This window comes from Beta vulgaris, chromosome 5 (genome assembly GCF_026745355.1).
Source record: "Beta vulgaris subsp. vulgaris cultivar EL10 chromosome 5, EL10.2, whole genome shotgun sequence".
Taxonomy (NCBI): domain Eukaryota; kingdom Viridiplantae; phylum Streptophyta; class Magnoliopsida; order Caryophyllales; family Amaranthaceae; genus Beta; species Beta vulgaris.
The window spans coordinates 61,046,427-61,065,048 of NC_079206.1; the positions used below are offsets into that span (position 1 = coordinate 61,046,427).

At 34.2% G+C, this 18,622-nt stretch overlaps 1 protein-coding gene across 2 annotated transcripts; it reads left to right on the forward strand.

Annotated features, from left to right (window-relative positions):
- The first annotated feature begins 4,965 nt into the window (after nucleotides 1-4,965).
- LOC104894248 (uncharacterized) lies at nucleotides 4,966-9,112 on the forward strand. 2 transcript variants are annotated; one of them, XR_008969626.1, is made up of 4 exons: nucleotides 4,966-5,448; nucleotides 7,102-7,182; nucleotides 8,204-8,351; nucleotides 8,445-9,112. XR_008969626.1 is itself a non-coding variant. In XM_010680435.4 (4 exons), exons 1-4 carry the CDS (start codon nucleotides 5,134-5,136, stop codon nucleotides 8,698-8,700), a joined length of 792 nt encoding a protein of 263 aa, XP_010678737.3. In that variant the 5' UTR covers nucleotides 4,968-5,133; the 3' UTR covers nucleotides 8,701-9,112. The 2 variants fall into 2 exon arrangements, 1 of the variants encoding a protein (XP_010678737.3); XM_010680435.4 differs by having other exon boundaries at nucleotides 4,968-5,448; nucleotides 8,212-8,351.
- Nucleotides 9,113-18,622: the final 9,510 nt, after the last annotated feature.

Genomic DNA, 18,622 nt, shown 5'->3' on the forward strand with positions numbered 1-18,622 from the left:
AATAGACCTGTTCACGAGCTTTACGAGCCGAGCTTTGCCTAGCTCGGCTCGGTTCGTTTAAGTCTCGAGCCGAGCCTTGACCTTGCCGAGCCCGAGCTGCTCGCGAACTTGTCAGGCTTATTATCACTCTTAAGTCCATCCATGAAGCGCATTCGGTGTTACTCCCTATGAATGATTTGCATAGTTAATTTGCTTTATATAACATTTAGAAAACAGAAACATGGTCTCCACGCTTTTGGACCAACACTAATTCCAATTAAGTCATTGTTATTCAATATGTTATCACACTCTTAGGCATTCACAAACTACGAAAACTTCTATATTGCCTATTTATATCTTGACGAGCCGAAAGCTCTTATTTTCTGTTGATAGTTCGAGTAAGTTTTGAATGAGCCCCTTAAAAGCTTGACCCAAATAAATGACTTATTTATACGTCTTCGAGTTCTATATTCTTGACATTAAATAAATGAAATTTGATGAATAACTAATTGATTTTATTTCTTTCAGTTATTTTTTTCCCCCTGGTCATTAATAACAAAACTTTTGTTACTATAACCTTTGCATCCTATCAAATCAAACTGGTCGACAAAGTTGTAATTAGATAGTTATGAATGCTCATTTTTTAAATAAGACAAACTCATTATGAGATTATCTCATTGTTTCTCATAAAAGAATCACATTATGTTTACGCTATTTTTTAAGTGACCCTATTAGCTTAGACCGTGAAGTAAGCTGATTATTTTTTAAACAAACTAGTTATGAACTTGATTGAGTTGTTTTAAAATTGGGCCACTTTTAAGTCCCATCTTAAACCGAAAGTGCTTGATCAAGAAACAAGCCTTTAGATTGACCAAACAGTTTAAGGGCTTCTGGGACTCCCTTTGTATATGCACGTCTCAATGTAAGTATACAATCTTGCTTCAATATGTATCCCAAATATCAAGTCATACTAGATATAGTCAAACATAGTCAAATCCAAATTATACATATGATGTTGTAGACTAGTAAACAATTTGTTAAATCTCGCGATTAGTATATGCGAGGGGAAGATTTTTATAATGTTGTATTATTCAGTCCGTTTTTGGTAAAACAGGCCACACATACAACAACCGTGCGGCTAAATCATACCCCGTCCTCCTTCCTCCCTCCTCCTTCCTCCTTCCTCAAATCTTCAACTTCTTTACTGTACCTCTTCCTTTTCCTCTTCCTCCTTCCCCGCCCCAATTCATCTTCTCCTCACATTTGTCATTTTCTTTCTCCTCCTCCCGACAAAAATCCCACTCCCTTCTCTTTCTCTCTCTCTCTCTCTCCATTTTCCATCTTCTCTTTCTTCGACTTCATCCGCCATTAAAGTTGCAATAATGGCGGACCACAAAGAGGAGCACCACGAGTAGTCGTCGTTGATGGAGATCTCCGACAAGATTCACGAAGTTCTTTGAGTTCGCAAATTGTGATTTCCTTGGAGACTACAGGCGTTGGAGAACTTCGGCGACGATTAAAGAGAAGTTTCCGACGATTTTGGTATTCGCGAATTGATGAGGCCATATCAACCTCATTCGTGATCTAATGATGGTGGTGCGGTTATGGAAGTGCAGGCCGCACATTTGAATCAGTTTGATGGAGGAGTTGAGAGGCCAGTGATGGTGGTTGTTGTTTGAGTTGGTGGTTGTGGTGATGATGGGGAGGAGGATGTGGTGGTTCCATGGTTTGATCAAAGAGAAGGGAGGGAGATTGAGAAATGGTTTGGTAAAAAGTAACCCCTCAATATTGCAAAAAAGTAACCATTAGTATTTGAAAAAGAAATCCCTAGTTTCAATAAAAGTAACCCCTATTTACTGTAAAAGTAACCCCTTATAATTACAAAATGTAACCCATACTTTCATTAAAAGTAACCCTTAGCATTACAAAAAGTAATCCTAAGTTTCAGTATAGTAATTCCTTAATATTCAAAAAAGTAACTCCTAGTTTCACTAAAAGTAACGCCTAAAAATTAGAAGAAAAAAAACCTAGATTTAATAAAAATAACTCATGTTACAAAAAGTAACCTATATGAAAACGAATTCAAAAGTAACCCCTGTTACGAAAAGTAACCCCTCTTAAAACAAATTCGCGCTTGGGCTTTTTTAGGGGATGCGGGCTTCATTATAAGGCCTAACTTGGGCCTTATATTAGCCGGCTACACCAATTGTTCAAGGTGTGGTCTGCCTTATACAAAAGTTTTGCCTGTATTATTTACATCCAACAAATGATTGTCTGGTTGGATTAGGTCAAATAGATCATGTTTGATAAAAAATTATCATGTTGTTCAACTGCGGGTCAAATTAATTATTATGGGGTAAATTTTTTTTTGTCCAAAGCTCATCAACTTGGGCCAGACCGATTTCTAATAGGTCTAACTTCTAAGCACATTATATAATTGCGAAGACACTATGACATAAGATAGATTCAGACAAATTTGATAAACTTTCAGTAATTATAGTATATACTTCAAATTGTGTAAATTAAGATGGGCAAGAAGAATTTAATAAAGATCAATCCAACTTGTGTGGACCCGGTTCACACTAAAAATAGTGTGGACCAGGCCCACGCACGTGACCCGTTAAACATTACTAACTTTTAATTACCAAAAATGCGCGATTTTCTCTCTCTTCAATACTTCCAAAATCCGCCACTTTCTCTCTCTTCAATATTTCCAAAAACCATAGATTATATCGCTATTAAATTTCTGCAAATTATTGTTTCTCTCAATTGAAATTATTTTTACAAACTAAATTGATTCTTCAACAATTTCCTATTGAATTGAACAATTGCGAAAAATTCATGGAAAATTCAGGTTTAATTGATCAAATAGATCTCAATCAGAGTATTGAACCATATAGTATAGACAACCTATATCACTCGACGACGACGAACAACATTGAAGCAATCGACGACGAAAATCATCACAATTCAATCCAAAATGTGCACTATATCACTGTAACATACACTATATCATTTTAATATACACTATATCATTTAAACATACACTATATCATTTTAACACACACTATATCACTTAAACATACACTATATCACTTTAACATACACTATGTCACTGTAACATACACTATATCATTATAATACACACTATATCATTATAACATACACTATATCACTTTAACATACACTATATCACTGTAGCATACACCATATCATTTCAATACACACTATATCAATTAAACATACACTATATCATTATAACATACACTATGTCACTGTAACATACACTATATCATTATAACATACACTATGTCACTGTAACATACACTATATCATTATAACATACACTATATCATTATAACATACACTATATCACTTAAACATACACTATATCACTTTGACATACACTATATCATTTTAACATAACACTATATCATTGTAAAATACACTACATCACTTTAACATACATATCATTGTAACATACACTATATCATTGTAACATACACTATATCACTTTAACATACACTATATCATATCAAAAACACATAATCTGATGTCAATATACACTGTCAAAGAACTATCACAACAACACTATCATTTTAAAATACACTATATCATGAGAAAATACACTATATCATATTTAACATACACTATATCATCTGAAAATACACTATAATGTCAAAACACATATATCATACCATCACAGGAATCACACAATTACAAAATATTAATTCAAAAATAAACCTAAAAAAAGCAGAACTCCAAAAATCGAACAAAAATCAACAGAAATTCATCATGCAAACAATAAAATCGCACAAAAATGAACGATGAGTAATTCAAACTAAAAATAAAAGACGCATTGAACTACAAAACATCAAAACTACAAAAATTATAAGAAATTATAGTAAAAACTAAAATCAACAACATAATTACCATCAGTATGAGAAGTTCCAGTAACCTCCGGAACTTTTGCACGATCACCAAGACCAAGCGATGAACGCAAACCTCTGCATTTTGGAACATTTCGATTACCAATAGTTTTCTTTCCCATTGCTAAATTCAAGATTAACCAGAACTCAAAATGAAGAAATTATGGCAGAGAGAGATTACACAAAACTAAACTTGAAAAGAGTGAAAATGAAGAACTTAGGGCAAAGAGAGAAAAAATGCAGAAGTTAGAGTGCACCAAGTATCTGAAGAGGAGGTTATGAAACAAGACAGTATCTGAGGAGAGAGAAAATATTAGGAGAGATAAAAACCTAATGCGCCAAAAACTGAAAAGCCTATAATAAACTTACGTGATATGGATCGGGTGCACACTAAGTTAGTGTGCACCGGGTTCATATTAGTTTTTTTAAATAAAGATATGGGTCATCTTAGAATTTAAATATATGAATTATCTTTAGATAGTAAAAATATCAATTTAAAAAGGATTACAAAATCCGTAAAAGAGTTATTGTATCACACATAAAATGCTAACATCTTTTTTGTGAGGGTTGCATGTTGTATTTGAAATCTAAACATATCAAAAGGAAAACCTAAATTGGCTAAAATTAACTTGAGTAGCTAAATAGAAATACGTATGAAATTAAAGGTACATTTTCTTTACCTTAGAAATATTTACGTAAAGAGAATACTCCAAAGCAAATTTTTTATTTATTATTGTATTAGTATACTCCCTCTATTTTATTTTAATCTACGACTTACATGTTTTACACATGTCAATGCAAAATTTTGAGGATATATATCTTTAGTTTTGTATTTGTAAAAATTATAAAAAGTACATATTAATTAAATACATGTTATGATGAATCTAACAAAATCCCATATGATTATATTTTCAATTCGTGTATAAAACACAAATGATGATCGAAGTGAAATTTGTGAATATCCTAAAATATCAAAGTGTAACAATTAAAATGAAACCGATAGACTAGATTTTACTCACACAAACTTGACCATTTCAACACCTTCATTACCCCCACACCACACCAGTCATCAGTTCATCACTTCACACAGCACCACACTAGTGAGCACCCTAAATCCTAATCAACTTCACTTCATCTCCCATTGCCACAAAAAAAAGCAGAATTCTTCATTGTTAGCTCATCTTCAGCCGTCACTGAACGAACGACACCCTCAGCCCAACAAAAGATGCCGGGGCCGGGCCCCCATATGATGTACGCCCTAGGGTCGGGCCTGGGCTTGATGGTTGCATCAAATGGGCGGTTCAGCCCTCATCACTGCGTTTGTTTTGCTCTAAACGCCTTCTTCGGGCCAGACATCGGGTCCTTCTCGGAGTGGCTAACCTCCACCGTTGGTTTCGGAGACTATGTGGGTTCTGCTGTAGCTGATCTCGTCCACCATCCTTTTTACTACGTCGTTTTCTTAGGTTTCCCACTCTCTCTCCTCTACTCATGGGCTTCCAGAATTTTACTTCAAAAGGGTCTCTTGGATTCTATCTCTGGGGTTAGTTGCTGACACTTCGTTTAATTGCGTTTGCTAATTATTAGTGGTTAGTTTCTGTTAATTTGTTGATTCTAGTATTCTTAGATGTTTTTTCTGGGAATTCTAAATTGAGAATTAATTAATTAAAAGTTCAGGTGTTTTCTGGGGTCTAACAATGGTATCCTTGTCAGTTTAATCTTTCTACAATTAGAAAATTAAACATGTGAATCCAAGCAGAAGAACATACTATATTGTTTTATTTCTCTGAAAAAAACATATATTTTTATTGTTAATAGATAGAATAAACCAAGAAATTGTTTTTGTTGGTGACCAGGTTGTAAGAGTATCATGGAGTATAAGTATCCTTGTCAGTTTATATTTTTGGTGTACTAATCAGTAATCAAGGGATATATTTTATTCCCTAGATACAATATACTTAAATTTACCCTCACCCCTCTATATCATTTATGGCTCTATGAGTGAACTAGGCTATGTTTAGCAACACTAGCAACGCATACTAAGGCTCCATTTGGTAGGACGTAAAACATTTTCAGTGTAAAATGATTTGCATGGAAAACGATTTACAATGGAAAACACAATTTCAAAATTAGTTTTTCGTTGTTTGGTTTCATGTAAGAAAAATGATGAAATGAAGGGAAAATGAAAAGTAAAGTAAGGAGGTAGTGAGAGGAGTGTACAAGAAAGATAAAGGAAAATAGTTTTCCCTTCATTTTGAAATGAAAGTGGTTTTCCATTACTAGGAGAGTAATTTTACTCCAAGGAAAAATGACTTTACACTCCTTTGCCTGTCAAACAATGTAAAACTGAAAATAAAGTAAAATATTTTTCTTGGAAAACGTTTTGCACCCTACCAAATGGAGCCTAAGTTCAAGCTGAGAGGGACATTGTCACATTGCATATATAATTGAGTTAGAATTTGGAAGTAGATGAATAAAATATATTTGAGTCCTTAAAATTCAAATGCTACTATTTTCAATTTAGTTAAGTTAATATTCCAGCTTGTCAAACATGGCTATTCATTTAAGCATCTTAATTCAACTTAAATAATACAATACTTTGTTGTTTGTGGAAGCTATGCTCTATAGAGTATAATACATGCCCACATTGATAAAAGAGAGATGAGATTACTTTATAATGCAAAAGGACTACTCCGCTTATCATTATAGGTTTTAAGATGGGACCTCCTTAGTCTATGAAGTGGACTCTCTCCCCTAATGATGGGTGTGGTTCAGGCCAATCTTTACTTGATGAGTACATATATGCATACTTTTTCAGTTTTTGACATTGTTATATATAGTTCCATTAAAGTGAACATTTTCTTTCTGCATAATCTAATGTTTTTTTTTGGCTATATGGACATAAAACTTGATGTCCATGCAAACCACACGTGTTCGAGGATTAGTTCTTGTATACGGTTAATATAATGATCAAGACCCCCCCCCCCCCCCCCCCCAAAAAAAAAAAAAAAAAACTCCTAAAAAGAGTTCTTTGAGGTTTGAGCATAAGACATGAGTATCCTACAATCTTGGGGGCTAGGATTGGTTTCTGGATAACTATTTCATGACAGGGTATATGTTCTTTTATCATGTGTGTAGCTATAATTAGTATAGTCCTCACCTTGGGTCTTCTTTTTTTTTTTTTTTTTTTTGAAAGGTGCCTCTCTCTAGGATGCAATGCTTTTTGCTGATTTCAGCCGGTTCTTTATCACATTTCTTTCTGGATCACTTATTTGAGGTAATGTTTTTTGATTTTGAGGGAATGTTTGAGGTAATGTTCTTTTGTCACTATTTTGAGATGAAGTGTACCTTGTTATTCATCTTTTACTTGAGCAGAGAATACATTATGTGACTTATAGCACCATTTCAATTGATAATTTTAGAAGCTAATAACAAGAGGGGTTGCCCAGGGATTCATGTGGATAATTAAGAGAAATCATGGAAGTTGTATATATTTCTGGTATAGAGCTAGTTTTTATTAGGAAAGGACATATTTGAGGTATCAAATGAAGGAACATGCAATTAAGACTTAAGATAGCACATAATACATAAGTGACTATGTCTTAGATTGTAGCTTGTACAGTGGAGAAAGGTTCGTATGCAAACAAGAGGATGTTGTGCAGTGTTACAAGGCGGTTGACGTGTTACATTGCTTCAACATCTAAGATACTTGTTGGAAGATTTCTCTTGTTGTGAATTTGCTGGAAAGCTGGAGCATTAAGTTTTCTTGTTACTTCTATCACATCATCAGATTCAGGGACAACAGCTTTTCAAATACTGTAAAAACAAATGTAGGTTGGTATATATGCTGTCCAAGTAAGAACGTATTTGGCCAATTTTCGTTTCTAGGCTTGTGTTGTGACTAATAATATAGAAGCTAGACATCCAGGAGCATGAGATGATGTGTACTTCGCATACACTTTCATGCTATTTAGCACAACAACTTTTTGTCTATGTTTACATGCTCTTTTCATGATGCCTCTATGCTTTTTTGATTTAAACGAAGAGGTATATCAAAATGAAAACGCAGCAGAAATATGCACACCTTATTTGCAGGTTTGTGATTTTGCCTAGTTGGGCTTGCTATCTTCATATGTCTTGATCCCTTAGGCCTTAATTCTTTGAAAGGGGATGCATCGACTACTGTTGGATCTTTTCTAGTGTATTATATGTATGAACCATTCAATCATTGTATGTAGAGAACTTGTGCTTCAGAAAATTTAGTCATCATTTAGTAACTTACCTTCATTGTCCGGAAGTTGTGCAGGAAAATGGTAAATCTTCTGTATACACCTGGATATTGAGCACTGGTTGGTGGACTGGCCGTGCCCCTATAAACCCAGACGCCGTTGTTGTCGTTGGCCTTTTGTGCATTGGATTAATTGTTGGTTTTATATACATCCACCGGTAATCATTTCAAGAACATAGATGTGAAATGTACATGTCATCTTTTTTGCTCCATAATAGCGGTCCCATTCAATTTTACCTTAATTTTTGCAGAATTAGGCCTTCGAAATCCGTTCAAGCTCAGTATAACCAATCTATAAAATTGATACTGGTCATAGCAGCTATGTATTGCTTATGGTGTGCAAGCCAAATATATTTGATACAACCTCGTCGACCAGCTGTTGGTGAGGAGGCTGATCTTGGTGTTCTTGTGTTCTTATTCATATATTTCTTCCTCCCACATTCTTTGTGCATTGTGTCCATGAACCCCAAAGATTATCACGATGCAGAGGTGCGGCTTCCCTTATAAGTGCAATTCTTTTCACTTTAGTAGTCTTATGAAAAATTTAACAGCTTACAGAGGAAAAACTCTGCTCTGGAGTGGCTTGTTATCTGAAGCAACTATCAACTTGGAGAGTGGATATTTTCATGTTCACACTCTACACTCATTGTCTATATACTAAAGCCCTAGCCCCTAAGCAGGGATTTTCTCGCAAACTAGCAACAAAAATGGTGGTTTATGGACTTGATGCACCGTTATTCAGTCTTGTTTTAGTCTACAAGGTAAAACTTGCTTTTCTTGCTTACATTTTCAACGCAACTTCGACATCGTGAAACCACAGTGGTGATTGTATTTGTAAAATTAATCCACAGTGGTGATTGTATTTGTAAAATTAATTATCCTTGGTTTTTCTATATATATCTGCTCTGACATAGTACTATAGTAGGGACCCAAGTTCGTCTGTGAAGTTTTCTTGCATTCAAAATCAAAGTGAGTATTGATTCCAACTCAATACTTTCAGATAGATAATTGATCTCTCGTCCTCTGTTTCATTGTGTAGAGTACTTCAAATTCACATTTCGAAACTGTCATTTTATTTTTTCCTGTAGAGAGCAGTATGTGTTCATTAATTATTTTACCGTATCATACTTGCTATTTTTTCTGGCTAAAGAGAGTATAAATGAATACGGTGTGACATACAGTAAATATATGACAAAATCAGTTGACAAAAGCTCACATCTTTTCTCTCTCGCAGAAGCTGTAATTAAGTAAAAAAAAAAACGGCAGGATTGAGGGTTTGCGGCTGTGCGCCCGTTGCCTCTACCTTTTTGAGTTATAAAATTCTGCACAAATGGTGCAGGGCAGTTACAGCTCATATGGACCTCCTCTCATAAATCACACTGTACTTATAACTTAATTAACTCAGATCACATCTCATTTATCCTTTCTCTACAAGGCAAAAACACCAGAAGGAAGCAAATGAGCGAATCCAAAAACCTCAAACGGGACATGTCTCTTCTTCTTATCATACATTCATACTGATGTCGGCTGAAGTTATTCAAGCCGTAACACGGGATGCCGTGGTTGTTGTACTTGGTGCTGCTGTATACCTTAGTGCTCTTGCTACATGGAGACTGAAGGGTCGCAAACGTAAAACTGGAACTACTATTATTTTCAGTAGTCCGGAAAGCGTGCCTATGAATCTATGATGGAGGCGGATCATTGGAGATCAGCAAGCAATATAGGAAGTAATAAGGGTGATCATTATACCATGAAAGCAAAATACAATCTGAAAACTTCTTTCTGAATGTTACTTGAGGTAATCAGGTGGTAGAAAAATTGTTCACCTTCAATAAGACTTGTACCGTTGCAACCAAACGACTAAACTTTCACTTGGGCATACATTACCGTCAAAGAGTATATCCGTCCTCTGGCTCGTAATTTGTGAGATTAGGGTAATTGGTCAAATTTCTAGTATTATTAGCTTGGTATGAAATAGTTTATCTGATAAATTTTCATCTACTTAACCAGGATTTGCGTTTTCAATTTCCCTTCCAATAACAAATACACTCTAAAGTTCTCTCTCCTCGAGTAAAATACCCAACATTCTCTCTCTTCGAGTAAAATACCCAGCCTTCGAAGTAACAATCTGATCGGCTAAAAGCCAGTGCTCGCCGGTGGCCCTGCCCATCCGGTCGCCGGCGAGCTTCCGATTAACTCCATTCCTTCTTTCTTTTTTTTTTTCTCTTCTTTTACTACAGTTTTGGGTCTTATTTCCAGTTTCTATATCTGGATTTTGATCAAGCTAGGAGAACTACATCTACTCTGTTTCACTGATTGGGAGCTAGTTAATCTATATTCAAGCCGGTCGCTTTTACGGCGGTGGAGGCCAGGATTGACGATCTACAGATCTTCTTGCGAGTTTTCTCGACTTAGGTGGTCTCAATTTCCGTCGGTAATTTAAGTTAGCTTTTAATTTTTCGGTTCAGTTGTCTGTATAATTCGTCTTTAGTTTGGTCAGATGCTTTTATGCTATTGCTAGTTGGGATTCTTGATTTGGTTTGTGGATCTCTTCTGTTTAGTGGTCTAAGTTTTGGTGGGTTTTTCAATGGTTTCTATGGAGGATTATAAGAGACTTAGGGAGGAGATTCATCGCCTCCTCACTGAAGGGGAAAATCTGATGGATGATGATGAATTTCTGCTTGATTTGATCTCGTGTTCTAATGATTCAAAAGATGTTTGGAACTTGTAAGAGCTTTAAAAGAAGAGGGGAATGTATTGTACAAGCAAAGGAAATTTGAGGATGCATTGGAAAAATATGGGTATGCAGGACTAGTTCTTGCCCGATATGAATTTGTGGAAAAATCAGACATGGGTGCGTGTTTTGAGTTGGCTATTTGTGTTCTGTTAAATTCTGCAGCGTGTTTTGGTAAGAAGAATGAATTTGAGAATGTAGACCGGATTTGTTCAATTATATTGGAATTTGAACCAAGTAACCTAAAAGCTTTATTTAGAAGAGCATTGGCTGCTTTAGAGTTAGGGAGGAGCATTTGGGCATATTGGGATTTGTTATTGGCAGTCGAGGTTGACCCTAACAATCGAGAGGTTGCCTCTAAGCTTGAAGAGGTTAAAAGCTCTTTGCGCAAGGAAGAATCAATAAAACGCTCACAAAGTGTTGTCCCATTAGGTTTAGGATCAAGCCTTTCTCCTCCACGAAAGAATACAAAAGGGAGTCTAAAGCAGGAGGCTGGAATTGAACACAAAGATATGCAAAGGAAGGTTTCTTCTTCAGGTGCGACTGATAAGCGCAATCATGATGGCCTAGCTAGCATAGTGGACTCAGGACCAAAAGGATGTTCAAGTTTAAAGGGTGAAAAGACTCTAAACGAGATAAAGAAGACGGTGAACGGAAAGAATGAAGTTAAAAATCTAATCTGATGGAGCCCAAGTATCGGTTTGCTAACCGACGAAGGTCGGGCTCCTTGATGTCCATTTCGAAGAAAGATTATAATCTGCTATCTACGGGAAAATCTATTCAGTGCATGAAGCTGGGTTATTTGATGACTGTAAGAGTAGTGATGGGTACAAAAGAAGGTATAAAGAGAAAGGATGTATCTCAAGAAGAGATTATGGTTGCATCTTCCGATTCTGGTCAACCAAATCGCATTGGTGTAATAGGAGATACCATTATGGAGTTGGAAGATCAAACGACATGGAGTGTAACTCAGATTCCCGTCGAGTCGCAAAAGGGAGATGAGTACAAAGAGGAAGTGGAAGATAATGAAGCTAAAAAAAGTGTTAAAGATAACAAGTATCATAAGGACACACTTATGTCTGAGGTTGGATCATTTTCCAGTCTGTCACGAGCTTCAAGTGGGAAGAGAAGGTTTTCTCCTACAACAAAAAGAATGAAGACAGTGAGAAGTGGTTTAAGGAAGATACGCACAAAGGGTAAGGACATTTCTTATTCAATATCTAATTGTTCCTCTGAATGCAGGTTAAGCGTTGGTAGGAAAAGGAAAGATCGGATACCCCCTTCCTCATGTTTCTGCAACCCTCCAAGCAAAAGGCGCCACTGTATTACTGGTTTTGGATCGGATAATAGCTATGCTAATATTGGTTCTCTTTGTCAAATTTGCAGTGCTTCTAATAATGTAGCTCGTGAGATGATGTATGTTGATAGTCAGGTTAAGGGTGCCCATGAACTGACAACTGTTGTCAGCGAAATGTCTGGGTCCTTTAGCTTCTCCTAAGATTTTCTATGTATGTTTGTTCTTGTCGCCAAAAAAAAAAAAAAAAAAAAAAAAAAAAAAAAAAAACCAGGATTTGCATTTCAAAGTTGACAACAAAACCAAATACTTCAGAGGAAATCTACTATATAAAAAGCTTCCAGTTATCTTCTTTACATTCGCAATTCAATCGGACAGAATTACACAGAAAGAATTAGTAGGATCTTGCAGCAAGCTCTGAACCATGTCAAAGTTGGAAAGGAAAAACTTTTAAAAAAAACCTTGAGAGCTAGCAAAAATAAGATAGCATTTTTGGAGTTGATTGAATGAGAAAGTCAGAGGACCTGAACAATTTTTTTGATCTACTAAAGAGCACATCCATTCATGGGGCACCCCATTTTTTCTCTCTCCTCACCTTATTTGTCCACCTCATTTTCCACTACATCCCCATTTTACCTTACTCAAATTTGAAACACATACCTCCACTCATCTACCTCCCCATTTATCTTCTCTCTCTTATTTCCTATACTCCACCACCTTTTCTCTCTCCTACTTTTCCATACCCCACCAATATTTTATCTATTTATTATATACCCCACCACCTTTTCTTCATTTGGGCACCTCCCCTAAAACTTGAGCATCCTCATTAAATGGGGAACCAACCCCACTCATGGGGAGCCCCATTTGAGGAGAGAGAGTCCATATGGGGAGGGTTTTTTTGCCATTGGAGGTGCTCTAAGGACCTCATATCTATTATGGTTACATTTTCCATCCAATATTATTAACTTTGTTTTCTTTTTGTTTTAAAAAATTGAAATGGCCCCACCAACTCAATTATTCTTTATCTCTTTCCATATTCCTCTTAATTTGACTTTAACTTTTTTTCCATAAAACTATGAGTATTTTTATCAAATTGGTACTTTAAGATACATTATTTAATCACATGAACATATTTTAAAAAATTATCACATGTGTGTATTTTCAAAGTTTTTCTTTAATCATATGAGTATTTCTTAAAATTTGGACTACTTATAAGTATTTAATAAATCTTCATTGACCATATAAGCCCTTTAGCTAATGTTATATATTCACCTCTATTTACATCTTATATATTCTTAGAGTAATTGTCTCAGAATAACTCTAAAGAATCGATAATTATATCTTATACAACCGTCCAACCCTTTGTCTCTCTCTTAAAATATATCATGTTTGTGTAGGTCGTAGCTCTCATCCACCATCTTTACAAATCCAAAATTTATCCTAAAAGTCAAAATTCTTTTCCTCTTTATAGCCTAATTTTTTCCATTGATAGTGCAAATTTTAAAATGTATCCTCTCGCAATGTGGGCATTTTTAAAAAATGGTGATACTGGTATAACAGTATTTTTCAAAATTTTATCTTTTTTTTTTTAAGATACAAGTAAAGTTTAGGGAACTCTTCTTTCAAGAGTATACCCTAAACTATCTAAAGTAACTAAATAATTGAAAAACATATCGGACTAAACATCAACTAATTGAGATGGATTTTGGAGATGGTGCCCAATCTTTGAGAGGTAATCCGCAACCCGGTTGGCTTCCCGATAGACGTGAACAATTGTAACCTTAGCTTCCGGAATGAAGACAAAAGTTGAATGTATCTTAAAGTACTAATTTGACAAAAATACTCATAGTTTTATGAAAAAAGAGTTAACGTCAAATTAGGAGGAAAATGGAGAGCGATAAAGAATAATTGAGTTGGTGGGGTCTTTTTAATTTTTTAAACAAAACATAAACAAAGTTAATAAAATTGGATGGAAAATGTAACATATTGGATGGAAAATGTAACCATGGTTAATTTGAGGTCCTTAGTAGATCAAAAAAATTGTTGAGGTCCTTATTAGAAAAAATTCTCATAGTTTAGGTCCTTATTGGATAGTTAACTCGCTAAAGAGGAGATGTGTAAAAGAAAAGAAACGCAAATGTCAAGAAAAACAAATGAAAAGGTTGGGAAATTGCCAATTAATCTCCTTAATGTACAAGTAATGCAAATCAAAAGGCAATACTGTAGATAAAAGCAAAAATGAAAGGGACATTTTGTTCAATGAAATATTACTATCTAGTCTGCTATTCATAACTCATAGGGTCAAATACACCGTCAGTGAATTTTTTGACAAGTGGTGTAAAATCATTTTTTGATCATACTACTGGATATAGTGATATTTAATTATGAACAACCCTAATTTACAAGTAATGTCATTTAATCTATGAGTAATTGCGTTTAATGTTAGGAAAAAAAGTATTTTTTAATAAGTTAATCTTTGCGCGTTCTTCTTAAAATAAGTCAATCTTTCGATTAACTTTAAATAAGTTAACCTTGTATTTACTTTTGCTATAAATGAGTAAAATCACAATACCATGCATCCTATTAAAATGTAATATGTATCATAATTTTAACGTCATTAACTCGTTTACAACAGAATTAGATACAAAGTTAACTTATTCCAAGATAATCAAAAGATTGACTTATTTTGAGAAGATCAACCAAAAGTTTACTTATTAAAAACAAATTTTCCTTAATGCATGTTATGGGTAACCTCATTTAATCTTATGACCAACCCAATTTATCCGATCATACTAGTATATTTATTTATTTATGCGAGTAACCTCATTTAATCATATGAGTAACTCCAAAGGTTCACAAAAATAACCGTATTTGTTCAAACGAGTAACCCAATTCGTTCATAAGAGTAAAGTGATTAGTACGATTTATTCAAACGAGTAATCCTATTCATTCATCAGAGTACAATCAATTTATTCGAGTAACCTAATTCGTTCTTAAGAATAACATCATTTATAAGACGATCCTATTTAATTATACGAGTAACCCCAATTGTTCACAAAAGTAACCCCCATTTATTCATACAAGTAACTTCATTCGTTCATAAGGGTAACCTCATTTAATCGTACGTATTTAAGCATATGAGTGGTCCCCATTTATTTATATGAGTAATCCATTATTTCATACGAGTAACCTCATTCATTCATAAGAGTAACCTCAATTAATCAAGCGACGACCCTATTAAATCATAGAAGTAAACCTAATTCTTTAGAAAAGTAACCTCATTTATTCATTCGAGTAACTTCATTCGTTTACAAGAATAAACTAATTTAATCATATGAAGATTCTATTTAATCATATTAGTAACCCTAATTGTTCACAAAAGTAACCCCATTTTTCGTCATATGAGTAACCTCATTCGTTGATAAGAGTAAACCGATTAGTATTCCCTTTTGTTATAAAAAAATCACATTTATTATAAGAGTAATACTCGTTTATTAGAGCAGCAAGTGATAACCTAGTGGTATTGGCATCACCTCCGATCCCAGAGATTATGCGATTGAGTCTCACCCCTTGCAAGGAGGGATCCTCAATGTCCCTCTCTCCTTGCCATGGACTTCGTCTTACCTTAAAAAAACACTCTTTTATTCTTATGAGTAAACACGTATTCATATAAGTAACTCCATTTGTTCATGAAAGTAACTCCATTTTTTCACAAGGGTTTGTGCACAAGGGTCGACTTCAAAAGGCGATATCTCACAGACACCCAATATCTTGGAAAGATTTAAACTGGAGATGAAAAATTAGCTCGATAGCTTTCCAACGCCTGGTTAAAAACTTGATTCCGATGAGAAACGAGTGAAATATGACTTTTAAAAATGAGGCGGTACATTGTTCTAGCGTGCACCTTTATTTATAGGTGTGGCCGTCCGTAAGCAAGACGGATTATTATTATTATTATTATTATTATTATTATTATTATTATTATTATTATTATTATTATTATTATTATTATTATTATTATTATTATTATTATTATTATTATTATTATTATTATTATTATTATTATTATTATTATTATTATTATTATTATTATTATATTATTTTATTATTATTATTATTATTATTATTATTATTATTATTATTATTATTATTATTATTATTATTATTATTATTATTATATTATTATTATTATTATTATTATTATTATTATTATTATTATTATTATTATTATTATTATTATTATTATTATTATTATTATTATTATTATTATTATTATATGAAGACTCGAACACACAACCTCCCATATGCAATACAAACACATAATTTATATTTAAGAAAATCATTTAAAGATATACTCCCTCCGTTTCCTAAAGATCTTCCCTCTTTCCGTTTAAGGGTGTTTCCAAAAGATCTTCCCTCTTTTGCTTTATTCCTTATTTGGCAAAACAAATTTCCCTATTTACCCTCTCATGTCACTATCATATGGTCCACCATTACATTATTAATTCAATTTTACTCCCTTTCTCTCTCTTACTTTAACCCTTTTTATTTGTTTATTTATCTTAACCCCTTTCTCTCTCCTACTTTACTCACACCATGCCCCACACAACTTGATTTCCCTTGGTATCTGTAGGAACAGTAAGTGGGAAGATCTTTAGGAAACGGAGGGAGTAATTACTTACATCCCACAATATTTCGACAATAATTAAGGAGACTGGAGACCCATCATTTACATTCAATTATCTCAAAAGTTATGTCCCACATGCTTGGTAGCTCATGTATGTGGCTCGCCAATAACATTATTGCTCGAGCAAACATGCAATACTGCTACTGCTAATAGGCCCTCCTTCATTTGCTTGCTCCGATCCATACTCATTAAAGATCCAAACCAACTATCTAATACACACTCGGGTGACTCATAAAGCCGAACATTCTCATAGAAGTAACAAGTACAACACTACAACTGCTACTCTTCCCTCCATAGAGGGCAAGGACATATTATTTTACGTGTTTTTTCTTTCTTAAAATCGCATATATGGACAATTTAAATTTCTTTTGAATTTTCCGCCTACATGGACTTTTTAGGAAACAAATTATTTCAGACAAAATAATATTTTCTTTTTAAAACAATTAAGTACAAATGTATGTATTAATATAATGTTAACAATAATCTGTTCTACTTTTCAATACTATTATATTATAAAAAAAAACTCTTAAAATTTTTATAACTTCCCTACTTAACACTATTACACTATTTAATTACATCTGGTTATATTTTTACATATTAACCTAAATTTTAAAATAAAGTTGTATTATAATCTTTGTAATTAATATAGGTTTTTCTCAACCTATGGATTCTATGGTATATGGCATTAAACACCCCCCATTAATATGGACGCTGATATAAACGCCTCTGCAGTTTCAGCCGTTAGTACCAAAGTCGGTGCAAATAAAAGACCCCGTTTAGATTAGTGTCTTGTAGCACCCATGAGGCCATGACTTCTCAACCTCGAAGAAAGTTGGAAATGTGATGTGATATTTTATAATCAACTAGTTATTAAGGACGATGCCTCAGATTATTTACTGATATGAATTTGAACTGTTAAATCAAATACTTGAGAGAAGTAAAAAAAAGTTATATAGATCTTGGATTATGCTCGTAAGATAATTTTTAAGTTCCTTTTAAATTTCTATATAGTAAATTATAATATGAATTATTGATCTATACCCCGACTTCGAGGGAGTACATTTGTATAAGGATTTTTTGTGGGAAGGCCGAAGGATCAATTAAAATAGGGTTTTCGTGCATAAACACCTATCACTTAAATTTTTTTCGGAGGGAAGGACCAATTAAAATACTTCCGTTGACAACTTAACAACACATTAATTTTTTCAGGCCAAATAGTCAACTTTCCGGCATTGACAATTTCTTTTCCTCCAAAATCTTTTTTTTTGTTTTGTCTTATTCCCCCCTTCTTACTATTTAAAAGCCCTAATTTTCCCAATTCCCCCCAATTTTATTGAAGCTAAAACTCTCATCCTCAACCTCGGAGTGGGTAGTAGTACTAGTTAGAGAACTCGAAGGAAGTGCACTCGTCCAAGTTCGTAGAGGAGAAATGGGTGAACCCAGATCGGAAATCTTGTTGTTGGTAAACGAAAATATGGAACAATGTGAGTGAGTGAGCAGAGCAGAGAGAGAGAAAGAGTTAATTAGTGAGAAGATGGAGAAGTGGGTAAGAAGGAGAAGAAGAAGATGACAAGAAGATTTTAGAAAGAGAGAAAAAAGATGGGAATGATATGTTGGGTATATAGTGGAGAAAGGTTGCGTGGAAGTCGGTGGCTCGAAGTGGCTCGGAGTGGCTCGAGAGATGCTCGAGAGATGCTCGAGGGATGGGCGAGGT